The 26208-nt window shown below is 43.2% G+C and overlaps 2 protein-coding genes across 2 annotated transcripts in view; both read left to right on the forward strand.

The window, feature by feature from the left end:
- Positions 1 to 1005: 1005 nt before the first annotated feature.
- Positions 1006 to 2852, forward strand: LOC308326541 (methyltransferase N6AMT1-like; the record flags this gene model as incomplete). The annotated part of the gene is made up of 2 exons (XM_080779473.1): positions 1006 to 1731; positions 2769 to 2852. 2 exons carry the CDS (start codon positions 1006 to 1008, stop codon positions 2850 to 2852), a joined length of 810 nt encoding a protein of 269 aa, XP_080635599.1.
- Positions 2853 to 9277: 6425 nt separating this feature from the next.
- arl10 (ADP-ribosylation factor-like 10) overlaps positions 9278 to 26208 on the forward strand; it is a 41439-nt gene continuing 24508 nt past the window's right edge. The window contains exons 1-2 of the mRNA XM_080779902.1: positions 9278 to 9458; positions 23452 to 23641. Of these exons, the coding sequence (XP_080636028.1) occupies positions 9321 to 9458; positions 23452 to 23641 (328 nt within the window). The 5' untranslated portion in view covers positions 9278 to 9320. The remainder of the gene's footprint in view (positions 9459 to 23451; positions 23642 to 26208) is intronic.

A 26208-nucleotide genomic window follows, 5' to 3' on the forward strand; every position in this document is an offset into this window, starting at 1 on the left:
TACAGAATGGGTTAAACCATTTAGACCTGAGGAGGATTCTACAAATGTCTTCAAAATCCTAACCTATGTGTGTTTCTATGTCAGTGAGTGGTGGTCAACCTTTTTTACACGTCAAGGACCCCCAGAATTATCTGTATGTGGCTGTGCAGGACCCCCCATCTGAAAATATGTTGCTCCAGGGACCCCCCCAGAAGCAAAGATTTGAGTTGTCTCTTCTAGTCATCTCGGTTCTCTGTACGTCTGACCAGTTCGTTGGTGCTTTGCGCCCTTGCGTCTTTCTTGAGTACATCCACATATTATGTTAACCGATTCCGTACATAGAACGTCGCCACACGTCCCTAGGGGTCCCAATCGACGCATAGGACGTCCTCAATGATACCGGGCGAGATAAGAATATTCTATATATTTTTTATTTGTCAGTTCGCCTTTCGGCTACCGTATGCTACGCTCTGCACTAAAATGATCTTATACCGTTGATTTAGCTGTTAGCGCGGCGGAAAGAATCCAGGGCGCTCTCCGTGGTTTTTGAACGGATCGATATACTGGCGCTTCATTTCTGCTCCTCATCCGTCTCTCCCGCAAAATACGAACGCTTTTTGGATCATATACTGTATCGTATAAATTAAAACGATAGCAATGTAAGCTAGCAATGTAAAGTAACCTTTTTTTAGTGGATTGTTTCCGGGTCGTGGGTTTCAGAGTAAAAGCGACCAGACATGGTGGATGGTGGATGTCACAAACGTTAGACTGATGTCAGAAACCGTTGCTTAACTACGGCGATTTGCGCATTCGACCCCCAGCATTATACCTGCGCGCTGACATGAACCCAGCTCAGTGGAGGAGGAGGAGGAGGAACTGACGGATATGGTGTTAATATCGTTGCTCGCATGTCGTCAATATATTTAACGACAGCGATGACCACATAATACGACGCGTCTATGAAACGTACTGTTAGCAAAACGAGACAGCCATAGTCAGTCAGTCAGACCGTCGTGTAGCGAGCTAATGTCACGTCGTTACCCCACACCCGTCTACTCCCACGCCGGGCGCGGAGAGTTCCGGGAGGTCTACGAGCCCGCGGAGGACTCCTTCCTCCTGATCGACGCCCTGGAGCGAGACGCGGTCGCCCTGCGGCGGCTGCGGCCGTCCGTGTGCGTGGAGGTGGGCAGCGGCTCGGGCGTGGTGTCCGCCTTCCTGGCGTCGGTGCTGGGACCCTCGGCGTGCACGTACGTGTGCACCGACGTGAACCCCGCGGCCGCGCGCTGCACGCGGGAGACCGCCCGCCGCAACGGCGTTTCCCTGGAGCCCGTGGTCACCGACCTGGCCGAGGGCCTCCTGCCGCGGATGGCCGGAGCCGTGGACGTCCTGCTGTTCAACCCGCCCTACGTCCCCACGCCCTCGGAGGAGGTGGGCCGTGGCGAGGGCGCGGAGGCGGCGTGGGCCGGCGGCCGGCGGGGCCGAGAGGTGACGGACAGGTTCCTCCCCGCGGTGCCTCGGCTGCTGTCCGACCGGGGACGGTTCTACCTGGTGGCCGAGGCGGAGAACGACCCCGCGGAGATCGTCTCTCTGCTGGCGGAGGCCGGCCTCGCCGGCGTCTCCTGTCTGTCCAGGAGGGCGGGCAACGAGAGGCTGTCCGTCCTGCGCTTCCACCGAGCACCGCCTCCGACCGCGTTTCTGGGCGGCGGTGGCTCAGGGGTAGAGTGGCCACTAGGGGGCGGCGGTGGCTCAGCGGTAGAGTCGCCGGATGGTAACCGCAATGTTGCCGGTTCGAACCCTGTGGACTCCTCCCCCAGAGTTGGTGTCGAAGTGTCCTTGAGCAAGACTCTGAACCCCTGATTGCTCCTGATGTGCTGGTTGGTGCCTTGCATGGTTTCCTGCCGATATCAGTGTGTGTGTGTGAATGGGTGAATGTAATGCACAATCTTTGTAAAGCGCCTTGGATAAAGGCGCTATATAAATGCACCATTTACCATTTAGAATGGCCAGCGGTGAATCCCACCAACCAGTCTGTACACGCGCCGCTCTCTCACCAGCAGCTTTTTCACCCCGGGTGCCCATATATGGGGATAAAAAATTAAAACTATAATCACCATGTATGATGATGACATAACACAAAGACATGGGCGTCATTTGCCGTTGACTTGGCCTGAAAGTTTTTGCGGAACAAAATTTGTTCTAAAAAGTCCATAATATAAGGCTTGGCCTGCAGAGCCTTAGATATAGACAGAGTTACGCAAACTGTGTTCACTTCATGGGGCTTCAGTCCAATGGTGGAATCTCTCCTACATAGACTTCTATTGAGGGTGGGGTCAACCAACTGGGACAAGGCCTGGACCGGAAGTATAGGCAGAAATGCATTGGACAGCTTGTCCCAGTTCAGGCTGCATGAACAGCGCTCGAGTGCACAATTTTCTGCCCCCCTCAATGTCGTAACTCTTCTATTAGAATTAGAACTACCTCCCCCTGGCCAGCCAGGGCGCCTGGAGGGGAAAGGAACTGGTTGGAATAACGTGTTCCTTCCACGCGCTACGCTACGTCCAACCAGGGAAACTCCCCCCTGTCAGGTGTAAAGGAGCAACCGGAGGGCTTCTCTCGTGCTCCCCTCTATAAGCGTTCGAGCCCTCCATCAACCCGGAGGGCTTCTCTCGTGCTCCCCTCTATAAGCGTTGGAGCCCTCCATCAACCGGAGGGCTTCTCTCGTGCTCCCCTCTATAAGCGTTGGAGCCCTCCATCAACCGGAGGGCTTCTCTTGTGCTCCCCTCTATAAGCGTTGGAGCCCTCCATCAACCGGAGGGCTTCTCTCGTGCTCCCCTCTAAGCGTTCGAGCCCTCGATCAGGTCCGCTACAGTTAGTAGTTAGTAGTCGACTTCACTTCAGAGTCAGCCGGGTCTGTTTTATTTCTTTTCTTTCAATTTCTGCCTCTTTGTTTAATTGTTGTGCACATTTACTGTATTTACAATTCTAATTAGGCAAGGAAAGGTGCTCTCTCTCCAAGTGTGTGTGCGTGCGTGTGCGCGTGTATGTGTGTGTGTGTGTGTGTGTGTGTGTGTGTGTGTGTGTGTGTGTGTGTGTGTGTGTGTGTGTGTGCGTGCGTTTTAGGAGAGGTCTCATGGTTGGGCGATATTGAGAGTGACAGTTGAGTGCTGCACCAGCGCGCTCCGCTCGCTTTTCCTTGTTTTGTTTTAGCCCAGTCGAGCGTGATGCTGCTGGCGTCAGGCCAAATGGAAACGCACGCGCGCGCACACACACACACACACACACACACACACACTGGAGTGGTGCCCGTTCAAAACTCACATCACAGCTGTCACTCGATCCTGTAGGTTCACACTCTATAACATACGACGAATTAGACCGTTCCTCACCCAGGAATCAGCCCAGCTCCTAATCCAGACAACAGTCTTGTCAAAACTTGACTATTGTAACTCCCTCCTTACTGGCCTACCAGCATGTGCACTTAAGCCTCTCCAGCTGATCCAAAATGCTGCAGCTCGCTTGGTCTTCAACCAGCCAAAATTCTCACATGTCTCCCCCCTGCTCCGCTCCCTCCACTGGCTCCCGGTCGCTGCCCGCACAGAATACAAAACTCTGATGCTGGCATTCAAAGCAACCAAAGGTATGGCTCCCCCATATCTTGCAAGTATGATCGAACCCTACAAACCCTCCCGCTCACTCAGATCAGCCAACGCAGGGAAGCTGGAAGTACCCTCACTAAAAACGCCGGGACAACACTCCACACGTCCCAAACTCTTCTCCCTTCTGGCTCCAAAACTGTGGAATGCACTTCCCATTGCAGTCAGAACTGCAGCATCACTCCCAATCTTCCGCCGTAGTCTGAAAACCCACCTTTTCAGACTCCATCATGGCCCATAGCACTTACCCCACCCCCTTAGATAGCAATTCTGTAGACTTAGATAGCATTTGATACAGACTTATAGCATGTTATGTAGACAGCATAAGTGCATTGTATGTAGTCATAGCACGTCATAGTACATATGTATAGCATAGTAGTATAGATGTATAGCTTATATGTATAGTTTCATTATAGATATTCCACTGTTACTTTCTTAGCTTACGCATGTTTCATGATAAATGTTTTTATGTGATGTATTCCCATGCTTTTTTGTTCTTGCTTAATTAAGAGCGTCTGCTAAATGCCTAAATTGTAAATTGTGTGTAAGGCCCATTATGGAGAAGGCCCATTATGGAGAAGCGCTTTGAGTAGGCATGTAGTGCATAGAAAATGCGATAAAAATGCAATTAATTATTATACAAATCAAGTTGCATTGCCATAGCAGGGTGCCTCCCTATAGCTATAGCCGTGCTGGTTTTACCTGCAAGTAATTCTAATTCTACAGCAACAACACAGAAAGCAACAATGAGAAACTAAAAGAGATGAATTGGAAGGGTGGGAAATAAGACAAAGATATCAATAATACATGCAGTATAGGCTACATGCTGCGTCACAGGAATGCATATATATATAACTCACTGTATAAGATCAGATCGAGGCACAAACAGGCTATTGTTGTGCAAATAATAATGAATTCATGCCTTTTTGAAAGTGAAAACATTGAAATAGGAGTCTAAAGCCACTACAAACCCTGCTCACATTAACACCTCTGCTTTGCTGAGATAAGACCCATTTCACGTATTCCCAAAGGGTACGCAGGGGTCCTCGAGGGACCCAAAGGGTACCCAGGGGTCCTTGAGGGACCCAAAGGGTACCCAGGGGTCCTTGCGGAACCCAAAGGGTACCCAGGGGTCCTTGATGGAAGCCTGGCAGCTGTAGGATGCCAGTGGGTCAACGAAGTAACATCCTGCATTTTCTTCAGAAATATTGAGTGTATATTTTATATTGGATGGTATATGGATCGGTCTTAAAAACCCATTTTGGGCGGGAACCCCTTTTGGTGTTAGCATTATGTTAGAATAGAGCTGTTGAAAAACAGCAGATCTCCATGTGGGACACAGACAGTTATCCCTTTTTGACCTGAGATCAGATTCTAAAAATGTCTTCTACATCCTGACAGTTTTCTGAAAAAGCTATGTTTCTATGTCAGTCGTTCTTCGATTTTTCAAAAATAGCAGACCTACAAGCTCGTAGCGCGCCACTCGGTGGCGCGACCATTTTAACCCAAAATGGGTGCTATGACAAGTTGACAACGGGTATTATTAGGTTCCCAAGTTGCATCGTTCTCAAGTAGGCCCGTGGCCGATGGGCACCTACAGGTCTAGTTACATCATGCTTTGACTAAAAGCTGATTTACAACGTGATGCGTTTTGAGCTTGTAGATCTGCTGGAAAAGCGTGAGTATATCAATTTTCATTACTTTTTATCCACTCCACTACATGTTAGATATTACGGTAGTTACATTTTGAGTTAAGAAAGACGATTTAAGATCAAAACCTCGGCACGGTGGCACCTAACTACTTCTACACACTTTCACTTAGAAACTCTATTCAAACTTTGACATGTTCAACCTACTGTGGACTCGCATGAATATTTGAAATATTTTGTAGTTTTAGAAATATTTTACTTTAAATGTATAATGGAAGTCAATGGAGGATTTTGGTACATCACAACTTCTTCATACTTTCACCTGGAAACTCAATTCACAATTAAAAATAGAATAAAGATCAGCTTACTCTGGACACACAGGCCTGAACTTTTACTTTTGTCATTTTTTCTTTAGATATTAAACTTTTAAAACACAAGTGATAAAACTTTGGACCCTTCGTTCATACTTCCACTGAGAAACTCAATTCACAATTAAAAAAACCCACCTTACTGAGGACATTGAAATAATTTGCAGTTTTCGAAATATTTAACCTCAACCTCACTACTCACTACATCATGCTTTGACTAAAATCTGATCTACAATGTGATGCGTTGTGAGCTTGTAGATCTGCTGGAAAAGCTTGAGTAGCCTATATCCATTTTCATTATTTTTTATCCACTCCACTACATATTAGATATTAGTTACATTTTGAGTTAAGAAAGACCATTCATATATTCCATGTCACTCTGCACTCGTATTGCCTATACAATCACAGTAGGCCTACCGTTTTGAGATACTTTTACTTTACTGTCCATTTTTGTTACTTCTACTTACAGCATTTGACAGCTTTAGTTTTTTCGTACGTTACAGATTGTATTAATACAAAACGTCAATTGACTATATACTTACTTTTACTTTGGTACTTAAAGTATATTTTCATAATAAAACTTTTGTACATACCCTCCTCTGTCATACTTTGACTATTAAAAAACAAAAAACAAAGTTTATCTACAATGTGATGCGCTGTGAGTATGAGTTTGTAGATCTGCTCTTTTGGAAAAGAAAAGCTTGACAATCTTTGGAAAATGTAACACTAATGGTGTGTAGGCCTATTGGTCTTCATAACCCCACACATATCTTTCAGTTTTAGTTTCCTTCAAGTTCACCTCCCGCGCGGTACAGAGACAGGAAGGACGATGATTTACAATTCTGTCTTTATCGGTACATAACTCAGACGGCCTGGGTCGACTGACAGGGTGACTTGCTCGCTTTAGCTTGCTCGCCTAGCTTGCCTCTCGTGGCTCAAGTCATCTTCAGGCGGCGCACCTCTGTCGAAGAAACCGAGTGCTCCTTTTTCAATCGGACTGTGACATATATTTCCAAAGATGAAAAGAAAAATCAATCAGTTTGTCAATTTATAAACAATTGTGGCCATTTTCTTAAGATCAAATAGTTTCCATAAAGAAAAAATATATAATTAAGAATTCGTACAAATAGAAGACCCACAAGCTCGCAACCTTGCATGTGAGGTTGTAAATCTGCTATTTTCACTATAGTTTGGGTATACAGTAGGTTATTTATTCCAAAAATCTATTGTAGTAACCAGCAGATCTTTGGTTTAAACCAGAATGTGGCTGGTTTCGACTAACAAATCTGCATGTGGGTGGATGGAACACGACTGAACACGACTTTTACCTCCTCTCTTCCATGTCCATTTCAACCAACATTTAGGTTCAACAATGATTATTGTTTGTTTGATGTTTTTTTTTCTTCTTCCATCATTTCAGAAATAGCGACTATCACTCATCTACATAAAAGATACCAATTTTGGGTGCGGACGCTATATGCGTTGTGAGCCCGTTGATCAGCTACTTTCACTATTCACCAAAGGACAAAAAGTACACATAGGGCTGAGCTGGTTCAATAAACAAGAGATTTAAACTACTTTGCCTTTTTTCTTTTTTACTATTTTGAAATACATTTTTGAATAGTTTAAATAGCCTATCTACAAACTCACAACGTGTCGATGTAGATCGGCTGGTTGAACTATTCAAAATGTATTTTCAAAATATTAAAAAGGCAAAGTAGTTTAAGGGTTTAAGGGATAAGGGGACAAAAACAGAGCCCTGGTAACAAAAAGCCATCCTTGCAAAGGTATTATATAATACATTGAATGTTCCTGCTTCTCCATGATGACCAAGGACACTATTTTTTATCCCGAAGAAGACTGTATTGAGTTCTACAATGGGGCTGATATCAGAACAAGAGGATGGAACGACACGATCGTGTTATGAAAATAACCAGTAACCACTCTCCACATTATTGTTTTCTCCAGCTCACAACGCGTTACATTTTTTAAAGCCTTTGTCTCGAGTTTGACCTTGGACCTTGGATCCATTTGAGGTAGTGATGTTGCCCTAGAATTGGCCCTGCATTAAGTACAAATAGTATTATTATTATTATTATTATTACTATTATAATTATTATTATGATTAATACTACTACTACTACTACTACTACTACTACTAATAATAATAATATATTTCAACATTTTATGAACGTGAGCTGACGGGGTCCTTAAAGATACCATGTTTATTGAGTGTACGTATGTATTTATTGGACTGTTATGAATGAATGACTTTTATTCATAATAGCACATTTCCAAACATATAGTTACAATGAAGTGCTTATGTGTTTATAACATTTCTGTAAAAGGTTATAAACAGCAATCATCAAAAACAACAACAAAACGTTGAAACAACACATATAAAAAAAATAAAACATGAAAAGGTAACAATCAACAACAATTTAAACATAATAGTAGGTAAAACACTTGACATAGGCCTATATACAAATGTGTTTTTAAAAGGGTTGGGACAAAACTGTTTTTAAGGTAAACCAAACCAATGCAACTCCTTGCAACTTAATGAGTTGCATTGGTGTGGTTTACCTTAAAAACAGTTTTGTCCCGACCAGACCCTTTGGTGTGGTTTGGGTTTAAGAGCCAATTAAGGGCAGGGAGTGCCCAGAGCAAAGGTGACCGACTCCGAGCCACAATGGCCCGGTCCCCTCGAGTGACAAGGCGAGTTGAGGGAGGATCGGGAGGGCTATCCGAGGATCTGAGGTTGCGCACAGGCTTATGGGTTTCCAGCAAGTCTGTTGTAACTGGACTGACCATATGGCTTTAAAGTAATCAAGACATAAGATCTTAAAATAAATAATGTAGCTCGCAGGGAGCCAGTGTGGCCAGAATGGGTGTGATATGTTTTCTAGTATTTTGAGTAGGCGTGCTGCAGCAGTTTTGCACCATCTGACTGGAGGTAAGATGTTTATTTTTGTTAGTTTGTTGCTCATACCTGAATACTAACCAGAGTGAAACAGCAGTGAGGCATTGAGGCCACAAGAGGGCAGCAAAAGACTGACTCTCAACCATAACCCAACACTGCAGAATGTTGAAGACATGTGCGGACATTATGTCGATGTACAGTGTTGGACAATTTGGCTTTTGGCAAACATTGGCATGGACGCCAAACATAATATATTAAATTGTGATAATATCAAAAAAGATGTGTCTAGGCCTACTCTGCATCATTATTTTGTCAGCTTTAAGATAGTTAATTTACAGATTTATATTAATAGATTTTCTGGCAGCTTTTTCTCATTATATATTTTTTCCTTTTTTTTATATGGTAGATTTACAAGCTCACATGTAATATAGCAGATTTACAAGTGGACACCTATAGATCAGATTTTGGTAGATCTGCAAATAGTTGATGCAATAGCCTATGCTTTTAGGCTATAAGGTTTATATCGCTTAATAGTTGTTTTTGGGCTTAATTTGTTTTTTTGCACAGACCTGGTTTCTATAGTTTCCCCCACACTGTCACACAATCTGGCAACACTGCGCTGAAGTCAGTGACTTCAAGACAGTCACAGAAGTGTATAAGTCACAGGCTTGCGTGTAACACAACAGCAGCACTCTCCAGCCAGCCAGCCAGCCAGGCAGCGGGCGTTCGGGCTCCAGCAAGCCGCTCACACATGCTTCTCCTCCGGCACATCAGCGTCGCTCTCACCGCCGTGGTGGCTGCCTTCGGCTCGGCTCTCTTCATCGCCCTGAGTTACTTCTACCGGAGGCGACAATGGTCCCCCGTGGCACAGTACTGCCCCATCAAAGAGGTGACAAATTTGTTATCTTTCATTATTTATTGCTTTGATTTGATAATCAAAGCAATAAATAGACTCTCTCTCTGGCTCTCTCGCGCTATCAGTAAGTGCCGTGTTGCATACGCAGCCTAGAATGTAATCTGACTGTCGCTTGCCGAATGCCGACATAAGAGCGCTGGCTATAAAGCTGCCATTGTCGATCAGCTCAGTCTCTTTATTTATTTGTCCTTGTATGTAGGCCTAATTGTATTTTTTCTGTAAGCTAGTGACATTGTTAAAGTTCTGACGGAGCTCAGGGGCTGTAGACTATAGGAATTTAGGTGTGGACTGGAGGAGCAGTGGTTCTCTTTTCTCAACGCGGGGGTCCGACCGGGGCTAATTTATTGGTGGTCGATTTTCACCGTTACATTCCACACGTAAATAAGTAAATAGCCTACAACCAGAGAGAGAATGTGCAAGAATATGTCTATTTTCATCACCGTTTTCACTGTTTCATCTAAACCTATACAGCATATACGCACGCGCGCGCGCACACACGCACACACGCACACACACACACACACACACACACACACACACACACACACACACACACACACACACACACGCACGCACACACACTCCTCCTCCCAGGACCCCTGGGGGTCCCCGGACCCCACTTTGAGAACGAATTTGCTCTAGAGACAGACTGCTAATGGCATGGTTATTGTGGCAAAACTGAGAGCCTGACTGAAGAATGATGATGATGATGATGGTAGCACGCCATACATATTATGGTACATAATGATGGGCCAATCACATTAGTTTGTAATAACAATGTTGAATTGTTATTAAAGGTTCATATTTTTTAACTTTTTTCTCTCTCCAAAAAATAGCATAAATGCCGATCAACAATCTTATGGATAGTCTAGGTCTGCTATATTTAAAATATTTTGACAGTACAATTATTAAATGTCAGTAATGTCTTTGTATATTGACAAATATATTTTGTATCTGCATTTTTTCATTTGGGTAGGTTAAATAGTCAAACCCCCAAAAATCATGTGTCATATCAGACATAGACTGCATGGCATCACAACAACAGTGCAACTGTGTGTGTGTGTGTGTGTGTGTGTGTGCAGTGTTTGGACATCAGCTGATAAAACTTACGACAGACTGTTTGAACAGGCAAACTGCTTATTGGTGACAGAAGAATGGATTAGTATGGAGGACTTTGACCTTCCTGCAAAGTCCACAATGATTAATGAACATACTGTGCCTATATTATGCTCAGTGGTGGAAAAAGTACTCAAAGTTTTTACCTAAGTAAAAGTATCAATACTGCAATATAGAAGTAAAACTCAAAATATACTTGAGTATTGTACTTGAGGATTTATGGCATCAAAATGTACCAAAAGTAAAAATACTCAGAATGTCCCATTTCAAGTTTTCAAATGTATAAAGATATTTTTCGCGACATTGTGAGCTTGTAGATCACCTATTTTCAAATGGGGCTGAAGTGTTTAATGTATGTTTTGTAATAATAATCAAAATCTACAGATTAACTATATTGTAACTAAAGTTTTCAAATAAATGTAGTGGAGTAAAAGTACAATGTTTACTTCTGAGATGTAGTGGAGTAGAAGTAAGATCGGATATTGGAATTACTCAAGAAAAATACCTCAAAATTGTACATTAAGTAGGCTTCAGTAGCCTACTTAAGCAAATTACTACATTTACTTAGTTACTTCACACCACTGATTTACAGTTCTATAAGGACAGTGGGCGCCCACCCCCCACCACTGCTGGGGGGGGGGGGGGGGGGAGTTATTTTGGTACTTTATTTACAGTTTGCTAATAAACACAGTGGTGTGCTTTCAGTTCACAACAAACACATTCAATTGTTTCAGCATCTTCTTTCAACATTTCAGCATGGTCAATGATCAACAGTAAAGATTTAAATTGTTTCAGCCATAAGCGGCCGGTGGATTTTACCTTTAGGTATAGGCTAGAATTGCGTGGGACGACGACGCAGATTTATTTATTTATTTCCACCAGATGGTCTAACGATGTCATGATTTGACCAATGTATTACCAATCTCGTACACCATTGTATACAAGAGCAAGATCCTTGACCCAATTACAGCCACTGCATCTTACCTTTTAATTAAAGTAGTCTGAGGAAAAGGAACAGTTCTGTTCCCCGGACATTGTTTTGGGATATTTTGATATGGCTCTGTTGTCATTGTGGAGATTACCCGGCGGTGTTGCTGCCCCTCCCCTCCCTCCCGGCTCATGGCTCTTTACAGACGGGCCCACGGTACACAGACAGCAGCCTCTCCACTGACCGTGTCAGTGTAGTGTTTCTGCAGGAGTGTGAATGAACCGTGAGGTCACTGGAACAAAGCCACCTTATTTGCATTTGAATACCTGTTCTGTGAACACCGTAAAGGTGTGTGCCTACGTGACAAACTGACCAGGGGCAGGGGAGCTTCAGCCTTCAGTCAGTGGGTGCTATTTGGCTTACAATTGTGTCAGTGGGTGCTTTAGCCCTCAAGCACTCCCAGAGTTGACGCCATTGCACGCACGCACGCATGCACTGAACTCATAGAGCAGTAGCGTTTCCAGGATTTACATCTTGGGCAGGCAAGATGTCGTCCTACCCCGCTGCACAATCGGAAACACTAAAGGTTTTCAAAGAGATATACCTGCCAGACAAGTATAGGCTACAAAGGCTGAAAGGCATGCATTTTCATTCCAACAGGTGATTGAGGGTTGCGCTCGGCCAATCCGCTGTCCACTAATAGTTCTCAGGTCTGGTGTTGGTCCTCTCTTTTTTGTGTCGTGTTTTCAAATGGACTTGGCCAAACGTCCGCCTGGCCACGCCTTATTGTAGGCACGCCACTGTCATAGAGGATAAACAAGTGGAATTAGAAGTGACGAAAGAAAGAAATTGATTGGATGAAATTGGTATCCCTCTTGTTTACCAAAGAGCTGGAGAGTAACCTCTGTTACTGAACAAACACTATAGAAATGATTGCTATCTGAACACTGTATCTGAACACCGTAACAAAAACAACAACATATCTATATTTTTGTATGTGTACATCACATGTAATTTACACCATTTTTAATATATCGTTGATGTTGGTCGATTCCTTGTAAGTTGTAAGATTTGTAATAGTGAAAACAGCTGATTTTCACAGCTTTTGTGCGACATTCTTGTATGATAAAGTAGGAAATTAAATCACAAAATCAAGCTTGCTGCCTGAACTGTGACGATATAGTGCATGGCAGGATGGCTTCCCGGAAAGATCAGATCTTGCCAAGCGACACTATCAATCTACCGATTCATCTTTAAATTCTTCTTTGTGGTGAGCTCTCAACTTTTAAGCTTTTATTTAAAGGAAGAGTTGAAATGGGGAAGAGAGCACAGAACAGTGGAAGGAACAGATCAAAACGCACTTGCAACAGTCTATAAAGTAGGTTTTAAAAGACTGCTCAATTTGAACAATTCCGATTCCTTAATCTTTCCCTTTCATAATTCATGTATGCATGTGTGATAAACACAAAATCATTATTGTAACAATACAGAGTAATGGAGAAAAAAAGCAAGGCATAAAACATTAAAATAATAGCAGTAATGCAATACAGAGAGGACATGAATAACAAAAAAATAATTTAAAAGATCAACTAAAAGCAAGAGTGTAGAAGCTTGAGCTGTGCTTTAAAAATGTCTATACAGAGGTTGCCTGTAGAAGGTATAGTGGGAGTTTGTTCCATGCCGTCGGCCCGTACGCCTAGTGATTCTCAAAGCGAGGTCCAGGGCAGTGTTGTTTTCGTCGACTAATACGAAAAATGTTCATTGACAATATATACCACCATGACTAAAACTATTTTGTCAACAAATACAAACTAGACTAAAATGTCAACCAAAGTCATTTGGTTGCATGCTGAAAATAGCCGATCTACAAGCTCACAATGCGTCACGCTGTGATGCGTTGTGAGCTTGTAGATCCAGCAAGTGTAAAATCAGCCATTACGACGGCATCAAGGCCCGCCAAAACACATTTAAGATAAAATCTTATGACATTTACGTCCACTAAAACTAGACACTAATACATTCCAGGTGACAAAAATGTGAGTAAAACTAAATGAAAATGATTCAAAAGACTGACTAAAAACTAAAATTAAAAAATTCTGTCAAAAACAACACTGCTGGTGCAGGTATCTTGGTGGTGATCGGAAGTCGTATCTTGTAGACCAGGCCCATTGCATTGATTCTACAAATGCCTTCTAAATCCCGATAGTTTACTGAAAAACCTATGTTTCTGTCAGTGGTTCTCAAGGTCAAGCAAGGTCAAGGTCAAGCACCCCAAAAATTATATGAATTTGGCCACTGACCCCCATCTGAATATACGCTGTTCTAGGGACCCCCCAGAAGCACAATTTCTAAGAATATCAGATCTACAAGCTCGTAGCGCAGCACTCGGTGCCGCACTATGAGCTTGTAGATCTGCTATTTATCAATAGTTAAAGTATAACATAATCCTTAAAACACCAAAAGGTGTTCCCGTCCAGAATGTGAACAAACCCCATAGAAAAAGCTATGTTTTTTAAAATGCCTGTGCATGGACACTCACTCACTCATGCACACACACTCTGTATTCTAATGTTCAGTTATTTTGTATATAATGACTTTTGTTGCGTGGTATTAAGTCAGTTATCTTCAGTGAGTCATGATCATTTTGGTTTGGTGATTGTGTTTTTCTTTCTGGGTTGTGTGACTCAACAAAGATGCTCTCTCTCTCTCTCTCTCTCTCTCTCTCTCTCTCTCTCCTGCTCTGTCCTTCATTCTTTCTTGTTCTCTCGTGTTTCTTTCACTTTCTTTTTAACTGACCTTACATGAACCGTTGTTGCCTAGCATCAATTATTCTTTCTCCATTCTCTCTCCCCTCCCCTCCTCTCTTTCTCTGTATATCTCCCTCCCTGCCATCCGCTATGTCCTTCTCCCTCTTGCTAAGCAACATCTCTCTCTCTCTCTCTCTCTCTCTCTCTCTCTCTCTCTCTCTCTCTGCCTCTAGTATTAAACAGAGGTAAGCTGCAGTCAGGAGACTATATTTTATAGGCATAGTGAACGAACACGTCTCCTTGGCTCTGGCTGTTATCTTTCAGAGCAGACAGATGAGAGCACAATCATTTATTATACAGACACATCACACTGGCAGGTGTCCCTGCTGGCCTAGCTGGGTTGCATCAGCTATTCCTAAATGCATTACTCTTCACTGTTTGTTTTGTTTTTTTACTAAGATTGTGTGTCTAAAGCCCTATTCGGAATGGACTTACTTACCCCTGGACCTAAGGGGATTTAGAAGAGCGACTTACATTAAGCAAGAACAAAAAGCATGGCAATACATCACATACTGTACATAAAAAGTAGTTATCATGAAACAAGCGTAAGCTAAGAACGTAACAGTGGAATATCTATATAATTAAACTAAACTATACATATATACTGTACTATGCTATACATATGTACTATGAAGTGCTATGACTACAATGCAATTCTAGTGCTGTCTACATAACATGCTATAAGTCTGTATCAAATGCTATCTAATTCTACAAAAAGTGCTATCTAAGGGGGTATTGTAAGAACAATCAGATAGTCCTTGGGCCGGACGAGATATCGGTACCGAAAAGGCGGCAAAGTTTAGTTGTGATTTTTTTATTCCCCCAGCTCCCCAGCAGCAGCCATGGCCCCCACTCCCCAGCAGCCATGGCCCCCACTCCCCCAGCTCCCAGCAGCAGCCATGGCCCTCAGCTCCCCAGCAGCCATGGCCCCCACTCCCCCAGCTCCCCAGCAGCAGCCATGGCCCCTAGCTCCCCAGAAGCCATTTCAGGGCTCTATAGGGTCCAGCATTCACAGCATGTCAGAGCTCTATAGGGTACAGCATTCACAGCATGTCAGAGCTCTATAGGGTCCAGCATTCAATGCATTTCAGGGCTCTATAGGGTCCAGCATTCACAGCATGTCAGGCCTCTATAGGGTCCAGCATTCACAGCATGTCAGGGCTCTATGGGTCCAGCAGTCACAGCATTTCAGGGTTTCTATAGGGTCCAGCATTCACTGCATGTCAGGGCTCTATAGGGTCCAGCACTTTCGTCATGTAGGTCTATAGGGCTCTGAAATAGCATTCAGGGCTCTATAGGATTCAATTAAATAGGTATCAATTCAATCCTTACATTAGGAGCATGTCTGGGCTCTCTAGGGTCCAGCATTCACAGCATGTCAGGGCCCTCAGCTCCCCAACAGCAGCCATGGCCCCCAGCTCCCTAGCAGCCATGGCCCCCACCCCCCCAGCTCCCAGCAGCAGCCATGGCCCCCAGCTCCCCAGCAGCAATGGCCCCCACTCCCCCAGCTCCCAGCAGCAGCCATGGCCCCCAGCTCCCCAGCAGCCATTTCAGGGCTCTATAGGGTCCAGCATTCACAGCATGTCAGAGCTCTATAGGGTCCAGCATTCAATGCATTTCAGGGCTCTAGGGTCCAGCATTCACAGCATGTCAGGGCTCTATAGGGTCCAGCATTCACAGCATTTCAGGGTTTCTATAGGGTCCAGCAGTCACAGCATTTCAGGGTTTCTATAGGGTCCAGCATTCACTGCATGTCAGGGCTCTATAGGGTCCAGCACTTTCGTCATGTAGGTCTATAGGGCTCTGAAATAGCATTCAGGGCTCTATAGGATTCAATTAAATAGGTATCAATTCAATCCTTACATTAGGAGCATGTCTGGGCTCTATAGGGTCCAGCATTCACAGCATGTCAGGGTCCTCAGCTCCCCAACAGCAGCCATGGCCCCCAGCTCCCCATCAGCCATGGCCCCCACTCCCCCAGCTCCCAGCAGCAGCCATGGCCCCCAGCCCCCCCTAGCAACCATGGCCCCAGCTCCCCAGCAGCAGCTGAGGGCCATGACTGCTGGGGGGCTGGGGCCCATGGTCGCTCCTGCGCCGATGGTGGCGGTGGAGCTGGGGAGGGGGACTCCGGTCCATCTCTGATGGCAGGGTGATCCGTGCTCGAAGGACCATGAAAGAATTGTATACTGTACGAAGGGGTTTGCTGGTTGTAGGCTATATCACCCTTACACCAGTGTGAGGCATAGAGAACCATGCAGGACCAATAGTCGGCTTGTGGTTTCACATATATTTATTGAGGGTGACATGGAGTGATGATGGTTGAATTATATTAATGCATCAAGGTGGACACAATCAGGTTTCTACCTCTTCTCCTATTCAACATTTCTATTTTATTATTAACATTTGGGTGCACATTGATTTGGGTGACTATATTGATAGGCTATGTACTGAAACAAGATATTATGTGCATATAATATAATAAATAAATATAAATATAATAAAAGGCATTTGTGTTCCTGCTGTAGTATTCATGTTTCTAACTTCAGACAGCAGTAGTTGCAGAACATGTGAACCTATTGTTACATTCTAGGACTCTGGAAGGCTATAGTGACTGATAATGAAAATGTATCCGATTTGAGGTATAGTGCAGCATTTTGGCCACAGAAAGAGTAATCTTCAAGATAGAGAGGTCATCTTGGGCTTAAATTGAAGCTTAAGGATATGGGAAGTTTTCTATATACAAGTGAGGCAGTTATATTCACCCTAATGTGCTGGAAAATAACCATCTTTGTTGTTGTTAAACGGACAGTGTATATTTTTGTGTTTCTGAGGATGATGTAGGTCATATTTAAGAATACAATGGTAGATAGCCCCAAAATCCTATTCTGATACTTACCCCTATGTGTCAGGATACTCCATGCCAAATTTCACACTTCCATGTGTATTTATGTAATTTTAGTGAATTTTTATTTGCCTTTACACAATTTCGCCAGAGCCATATACCAAAAAGGGGGGTTTGAGGTGATAACCACTAAAAAGCTGCCAGTCAGCAAGGTCTATCATATCAAAACCTAATCTAGGGATGTATAGGAATAAAAAAATCACAACTAAACTTTGCCGCCTCACCGGTACTGACATGTCATATATGGGCACTTGGCCCAAGGACTAATCTTCCGCCGTAGTCCATGGACGTAGCACTTGCCCTAGCCATGACATTTTTATGTAGACTTAGATAGCATTTGATGTAGACATAGCACTATAAAGTATTGTATGCATAGTTTCATTATATAGATATTCTACTATTACGTTCTTAGCTTGCGTATGATTTATGATAACTACTTTTGATGTGTATACATATTGCCATGCTTCTTTGTTCTTGCTTAATGTAAATCGCTCTGGATTAAGAGCATCTGCTAAATGCCTGTAAATTGTAAACATAAGCAGACCTGTCTATCACAAACCTAGACATGAGACGTAGTAGAGCTGTGGTTCCCAAAGTGGGGTCCAGGGACTCCCAGGGGTCCTTGAGGGAGTTCCAGGGGGTCCCCAGCTAAATGATAGTTAGGAACCAAATGGACCCTTTTGGGTCTGTAACTCAGAGAGTGTACCAAATGGGTGTACCAAATGGTTTACAATATAAATTGGGGTCCCAGAGATAGAAATGCCATTAAATGGGGGTCCGTAGCCTAATACATATCAAACTGGGGGTCCTTGAAATTAAACGGGCTGAGAATCACTGCTAGAGCCGTAAAAATCTTCTCTTAGGGGCTTAGGGAGGTCCCTGCAGGCATATATCTTCAAATGGCGGTCCGCGGGGCTAATAAGTGTCAATTTGGGGGTCCTTGACATGAAAAAGTTTGGGAACCCCTGTAGTAGAAGACTATGGGTGTATGGAGTAATATGGAGTATGAACATGTCTGCATGCAATCAGAACGTCTTTGGCTACTTAGCTAATGAATGGAAAACAAGAGCACCATGATCTGAGAATTGGACAAACACTTGACTAGGGTTTAATGGGTTATATTTTGGAAAGTTGTATTTGATAGCAGTAATAGTAATAGTAGTAATAGGTTATAAAGCATGGCATGAGAGTAAATGCTTGTGTTGTTTTATTGTAGCAGCAGAGAAATTCAGTGTTTTAATAACTGTATATAACCTGTGATCATGCTGAAACTGAAAGGCCAACAAACGATACACTCTGATTGAAACACTATGTGCAGCCTAGTACTTAACTACATAGTTGCAAAAACAACACCATAGATAGAGCTAAAGTAACCATTTCTGAACCATTTTGTTGAGTATAAGCCATTATGAACGTCGCAATGTGTTGCAGGAAGCGTCACTATTTATGTATTTATTCATTATTATGCTATCCTAATGAAAACACATGTCCCTGCTTCTGGTGACTGGCATTGTTGCTTCGAATGCACTGGTTCTCAAAGTGGTCCATGGACCTTCAATAAGTTATAATAATAATAAATATAGTTGCAAGCAGCGATAAGGCGGGACCAAGAAAGAAGACAATACGCAATAAGAACAATATGCACAAATAAGAATCACAGGCTGAGTTGTCGCTACCTGGATTTGAACCAGTGACCCTGTGGTCCAAAGGTGAGAGCTCTACCGACTGAGCTATGCAGACACAGTCAGTTCACTCATTCTAAACAGTAACATCATTCAGTATTTTTTACTACAGTGTGTTTTCACGTACAAACTTCTCTTTGTATATGCTTTCAGTGCTATTTGGCATGACACTCTACCATACTGTACAGTTGCAAAAGCATATGACGCTGCATGTATCTATTAGGGACAGAAGAAGGAGAAGAAAAATAAACACAAAAACAATAAGTGACCAAAGTGACTTCTTGGTCCCTTAATAATCTTTATATTTGTCTTCACAGTCTCTTCAATACCAACAGAAAATTCAACAGCACAGAACAACATATCACCAAGACAAACCATACATCCCCACTGTACACTCTCCTATGGACATTTCTGCAGTTATTTTAATGCTGCGAAGGCCGAGGGACAAAACTCCTACTAAAACTGACCCTTTTCTACCTCAAGGTTCTTTGGACATTAATTAATGATCTTAATTCATGGATTACAGTTTAAACAGTCTTTGCTGAAAACGTATTATGATAGATGCAATGTGTTGATCAAACCTAAGTCTATTTTTGTCCATAGTGAGTCCAAGATATGTTAAACTGTCAAACTGTCAATCAGTTTTGCCATGATTGAGGAGAGGGTTAAGGCCAGTGTAGGTTGTTTCAATGACCAGTTATTTTGTTTTGTCCACATTCAACTCTAGGCATAGTTGTCAGTGCACCACTGTGTCAAATGAGAAATGGTGTTCTGGGTGGGGCACAGTGGCACAGTCGGTAGTGCTGTCGCCTCACAGCTAGAAGGTCCTTGTTTCGATTCCCGCTGGGGACGCTGTGGGCACAGGCCGTGTTCTCTCCTCCGCGTCATCAGTGCTCATACCTGAGGCGGGGTTGGCGAAAGGGCCTTTCTGTGTGGAGTGTGGATTTTCTCCCCGTGTCCCCTAGGGTAGGTACCCTCACAAAAAACATGCAGTAATCCTGGTCTCTAAACTACCTCCCCCTGGCCAGCCATGACGCCTGATGGAGGGGAAAGGAACTGGTTGGAATTAGCCTGGTTAATAAACCAGACTAATATCGCAGGGACCGCGGGATATTAGTCTAGGGAGGCTCAGCTTGGATTTAATTTCCAGGACGGTGGGTTGAAACATTTTCTCTTTGACGCAATTGATCAGAGCTACTGTCAGTCAAAGGTCTCAAGCGTTGAAAGTCACTGTACCAAAGCCCGCCCATATTGCATACCGTGTCCCGATTGGCCGCCCCATTTCTCTGGTGTAGGAAATGGGCGTACAATTGAGCCTCTCCAGACCGTATTCCACCGGCAGGCAATTTTTCTTTTGCCAACGGCTGATTCGGTCTGGTTTATTAACCAGGCTAGGTTGGAATAACGTGTTCCTTCCATGCGCTACGTCCAACCAGGGAAACTCCCCCTGTCAGGTGAAAAGGAGCAACTTGGACACGCATGCATGAAGGAAGCATGAGTTCAAGTCCATTGATCTCCCCAGGTTGGCGGAGGGTGTGTAGTAGGGCTGACCCCAAAAAAATTATTAATCGACGTTCAATCGATACGCACGGGAATCGATTTAGAAAATTTTAATCGAATAGTCATTAAAAAAAAAGTCCCCTTTTGGTCCGCGAGACGGCCCATTTTGGTCCGCGAGCCATGCTCGCGCCTCGCAGAGCCTCCTCCGTCCTCACGTGTTAAACAAGGAAGTCAAGCAGCTACAGTCATGCCGTCCAGCGGTCCACGCAGGAAAAATAAGTAAAAAGTTACATGGTTGCATTTTAAAATATGCAAAGAGGTCTACGACCACTGTGAATAATGTGCCACGTTATGCAAAGTTGGCACCTATATAGCGAAGAGGATTCTATCCGTCACTGATTCCCTGCCACTACAACCCCTTCGGAGCGCATCTTCTCCAAAGCGGGATTTATTGTCTCTTTTCTGCACTAATATCATATCAGTACAGTAACTAAACTATAATATTGCACTCTCAGAGACAGAGCCGCTTTTTTGGTTGTGCGAACGCGCCTTAAGCAATAGCAATTGTCTCTCTCTCCCTTTCTCTCTCCCTCTCTCTCTCTCTCTCTCTCAAAGCATTTCTCTCTCTCTCTCTCTCTCTCTCAACTACCGGTATTTAATTACATATTTCCATTTTGCACCAATATTATACTGCCATGTCTTAGTTAATACAGTGTTCCTTTTTACAAATAAAATATGCACATTAAGAAGGTTGATCACAAAGTTAGTGTGAGGCTACTTTGATGGGAATGAGATTAAGAACACCTGCCTGCATGGGTGCTGTGCGAACAGTGAATACTTATATAGTTTCTTACCTCGTAGAAGAATTAAATAAATACAATGAATATAATCCAAGGTTTGTTTGTCTGGAGAATGGAGATCCAACACTATGTCATATTAATATTATTAAAGTATAAGTAAAGAGCTGGTCATTGTGCTGCAGAGTGAGAACCTGCTCCGCTCTGCTAATTGATCTGACCTGATATATATTTGCGCAACTGACTGGCAGCCTGAGGTAGCCTAGTAATTATACTTATTTGGCAGCACCTGCAATTCAGTAACCTATACACATTTCAAAAGGCTTTCATATGCTATTAATATTTTTTCTAATAAGGTTTGTCCTTATAGATAGAAATGTGATCATTTTTGTATAGTTTTGAATATTAACAAATTAATTATTAAAGCACGGGGCCTCGCATTTCTCCCAGGCAGCTATGCATAGGCGGCGGGTGCGTTTTACCTTTGGGTAGGCTAGAATTGCGTTGGTGGGGGGACTCTCGCGGCCGAGCGAAGCGAGGCCGCCGCCGCGGATTTATTTATTTATTTCTTTCCCAGATGGTCTAAAAATTAGTTATTTAGCATACTTTTACCAATGAATTAGCCTATACACAGACAACGACTTTTGGACGTCTTTTTCTCAAGTCTCGAGTCAGTCAGTGTTGCTGCCCCTCCGGGAGTCGCGGCTCATGGCTCTTCACAGACGGCACAGAGACAGCAGTCACTCCGCTGAACGTGTCAGTGTTGCTGCAGTGGTGTGAACTGTGAACCGTGCGGGCACTGAGTTCTGACAGCCGACTCACAGCTTCTTCTTCTGAATTAGGCTACTTTATCTTTGCCTTGAAAAATACATTTTGCGTTTTGCTGTTTCCCAAAACAAACCAGCGCGCGCTACTCTTTGCTACAAAGCGACTGGAAGGACGAGGTTTACAGACACCAATAGTAGTCATTCAATCATATGCTGATTAGCCCAGTTGCCGATCAGCGATCACCAGGGGGCAGCGACAACACACACACACACACACACACACAATAGCCTTCTATAATGCTGCGCACATATATTATATATATTTAAAAAAATACCCAGCATAATTTTTGGGAAGGCTAAGCCTTCCCTAGCCTTATGCACCCGCCGCCTATGCAGCTATGATTGCGAGCCATGCGTGCGCCTCGCACCAAGCACTCGTCTTGCTGCTGTCATAAAGCCTCGATTAAATTACGCTTTATTTCAGTTAATGTTACGGAAAGAGGAGAAGAAAAATGGTAGCCAAACTGTTACTTTTTTAAGTTTTTTTAGTTTTTTGTTCCATAGAGAGCTTAGAGGGTTTAATTGATTTAACATTCATGTTACGATCGGGTGGTGTTTTTTTGGTGTTTTCACATCTTCAGTTTCAATCTGAAGAGAAACAAAATGCCTTTCGTTTACAATGTCTGGATTATAATTTTTTTTATTTGAGAGGTAATGCCTGTGTCAAGCAGTTTTATTTAAAGTTGACTTGTTAGTACGGTCGGATGTTTTATTGTAAGCCTAATTATTTGTGCGTCACTGCTTTCATGAACGCTGCTACAATAAGGCAAAGGAACAGTTGTTGCTTATCGTTTAAAATAAATGAGACCAATCCAAGCATGCGTTTCTCTCTGCTATATCGTTGTTTAAGCCAAATTCAATGTGAGTCAGTGTCTGCTCGCCTCGCATTGCGCATCGCACCTTGCATCGCAACCCCCCCATCCCCCCCCCCCCCCCCATTTATTAAAAAAAATAAATGGTGTTCTGATTGTCTATAAATTATAATAGAGTTCTTGTCGTAGTCGTGAAGTCGTCCATTTACCTCTATTTGTCTACTGTCAGAGTTTTGAAATGTAAAAGTTTGAGAATCACTTGCTGTTCTAAGGTATGTTAGATATACTCACTAAAAATGTACACGTTCTGGTGACAGATATTGTGCTTCTAATGCATGTTAGATTCATTGAAAACACACATCCCTGCTTCTGGTGACTGGTATTGTCCTTCTAATGAATGCTATACTCATTTGAAAACACACGTCCCTGCTTCTCGTGACTGATATTGTCCTTCTAATGCATGTTAGATTCATTGAAAACACACGTCCCTGCTTCTCGTGAGTGATATTGTCCTTCTAATGCATTTTTGACTCATTTGAAAATTCACGCCCCTGCTTGAAATAATCCTCACCGTGTCTTCGGTGTCCTTGTGCAGGAGGACGAGGATGCTGGGAAGAGGCAGGTGTTGGTGCTGGGTCTGGACGGAGCAGGGAAGAGCAGCATGCTGCAGGGACTGACCCCGGGCCAGCCCCCCGCTGAGGCCCACGGCTGCGGACCCACCCGGGGCTTCAACTTCATGAGCCTCAGCGTGCCCCGGCGTGCCACCCAGCTGCACTTCCTGGAGAGTGAGTCCAGCTGATTGCCTTTAGGAATCAATCTAGCATCAATTGACCCATTCTGGTGGGAACCCCTTTTGGTGTTTTAAGCATTATGTTATACTTTAGCTATTGAAAAATAGCAGATCTACAAGTTCATAGCGCTGCACCGAGTGCCGTGCTACGAGCTTGTAGATCTGCTATTTTTGAAAAATCGTAAAAATGTGGCGCAAACCTTTGAATATATATTCTATCAGAGCGAACATTTTTAACTCAAACTTTGCTTCTGGAAGGTCCCTGGAACAACATATTTTCAGATGGGGTTCGGCGGACAAATACATATTTTTGGGGTCCTTGACATGACATAGAAACAAAGGTTTTTCAGAAAACTGTCATTTGTATTCAGGAAACTCCTCAGGCTAGGAGAGAGAGCTGTGGCTACCTTATGGTATACAGGTGGATTTTGAATTTCAACTCCACTGGGCTAACCTTTCGTTCAGCTAGGGGGTGGAGGAGTGAAATCAACATGATATGCAACATCATTATTGCCGGGCATAGATGTTCTCAGGCAGACAGGCATTGTACAGTTTAAGATTTATACAATTCTTAACTCAATACATAGTTTCTACTGAACATTAGACTCAAACATATTATTTTCTTAACCCATTAAGATCTGTGGCCGATTCCACAAATGACTTTTAAATCAGTAGTTCTCAAACTTTGTTGTGACAAGGAGGACCCCAAAAATGTATGTATTTGGTCATGGACCCGATCTGAAAAGGTTTTGTACCAGTGGAGCCCCAGAAGAGATAGATTTTTTTAATTAAAAAATAGCCATGTAAAAGCTTGCAGCACAGCACAAAGCTCACTGTGAGCTTGTATCTGCCATTTGAGAACCCGATGCTTTCCCGGTTTTAATATGTTAAGCCCAAGCCCCCAGTAAGGCTATCCAACGTTGAAGCTGCCACTACCTACTGGCAAAAAGAGGAACTGCAGCACTTTCATGGAGGTGGACGGGTGTGACGTTTCTGAAATCTGAAAATACAAAGAGACAGTACACAAGAAACATAGGGCTACAGTGATTACAAATTCTACTTTCCTAAATAATGATTCCATTATATATTTTTTACTTCAGGACCAGGTTGATAAATGCTACCACCACGTACCAGTCACATATACATTGTCTTTGCTCTGGATGCCAAATTCCTATGATATGAAAAAACAAACAAAGACAAACTCAAAAGCTTAGCAAATAGAAGCCCAGACATAATATATTAAAACAGAATAATGATTAACAATAATTTAATTTCACTTAAAACTGAATAATGATTAACAATAATTTAATTTCACTTTACACTCATTTGACAGCACTTTACAATAAAGAATAGCACTATAGTAGGATAATACACACAGTTTACACATGCAGTATGATTTGCTTAACACATACATAAATACAGGACAATTTGCTTAACACATACATTAATACAGGGCAACACCAAGAGACTGAAGGATTTCCTCCACCGTAGTCTTGGTGCGGTCATGCAATTTGACCCCCTCCATCATCCTTGTGGCCAGGATGCGGTTTTATATCTCCCAGTTAAAGATGTAATGGACTGTAACGGTGATGTAGTTGGTGTTTGTCTTCTCCTCTGTCCACAGGTCCATGGTGACAGCATAGTCTCTGCACTAAACGAATTAAGTAGGCTACATTAATTTTAAGTTCCAAAACTAAACATAACTATCCATTTTTTGTACACTTTATACTGCGTGAGATAAACGTGCATTTACAATTACATATACAATTGTGCAACATAACGTACCTGTTTGAGCTCTTCCAAGAGGAGTGTTTTCAATTTGTCGTCATACTCTCCTTCAACATGTCTACTGACAGTGCGAGCACAGGGTAGCGGTTCTTCTGCTTGAATGGCTCCTCCGTATCTTGAACCAATATCAAGCAGCTCCTGGGCAACCGTAATAAATCCCTGCCCCTCTACGGTTGAAAAAGTTTGCAAGTCCTGGCTACACATCCGAGCTAGTTTGTTGGTTAGGGAAGACTTGGCACCAACAGGCAATTTACGTTTGACAAATGAAGACATCTTTGGCTGGTTCTCAGCAGTATTTTATTTGCATGTGTGTCTACCACTTGTCCCTCCCTCCGTTGTGTATTTTACTAGCACTACGCAATTTGTACAGGCTGCATACACAGTATTGATACAATTATGCTCAAGTCTCATGAACCTTGTCAACAACCGACAAGTTCTCTGAGTCTAACAGACTGATCATTATTCCCCACCCGCCATCCATTTTAGTTGTTGTGCTTCTCGTTGTTGTTGTTGTGTGTTCAGTTTTCGCTTCTTTCCGGAGTCTCCGCATTTAAGTTCCGGCTACAAGCACTGATGGATTATGGGTATGTAGTATAGTGGCTCACTGAAAGATGACTACAAATATGGGTGCTTCTGTTCTTTTGGTTGGCGCCGCGACCAGCTGAACATGATCATTATGATCTACAGTATAGGCTATAGATAGATGTCATTCCCGCTCCTGCACGCTCCCGTTGACTTTCATTCCCGTCCCGTCCAGATCACGGGATTCATAAA

Source organism: Protomyctophum bolini (genome assembly GCF_963924005.1).
Source record: "Protomyctophum bolini genome assembly, chromosome: 13".
NCBI lineage: Eukaryota > Metazoa > Chordata > Actinopteri > Myctophiformes > Myctophidae > Protomyctophum > Protomyctophum bolini.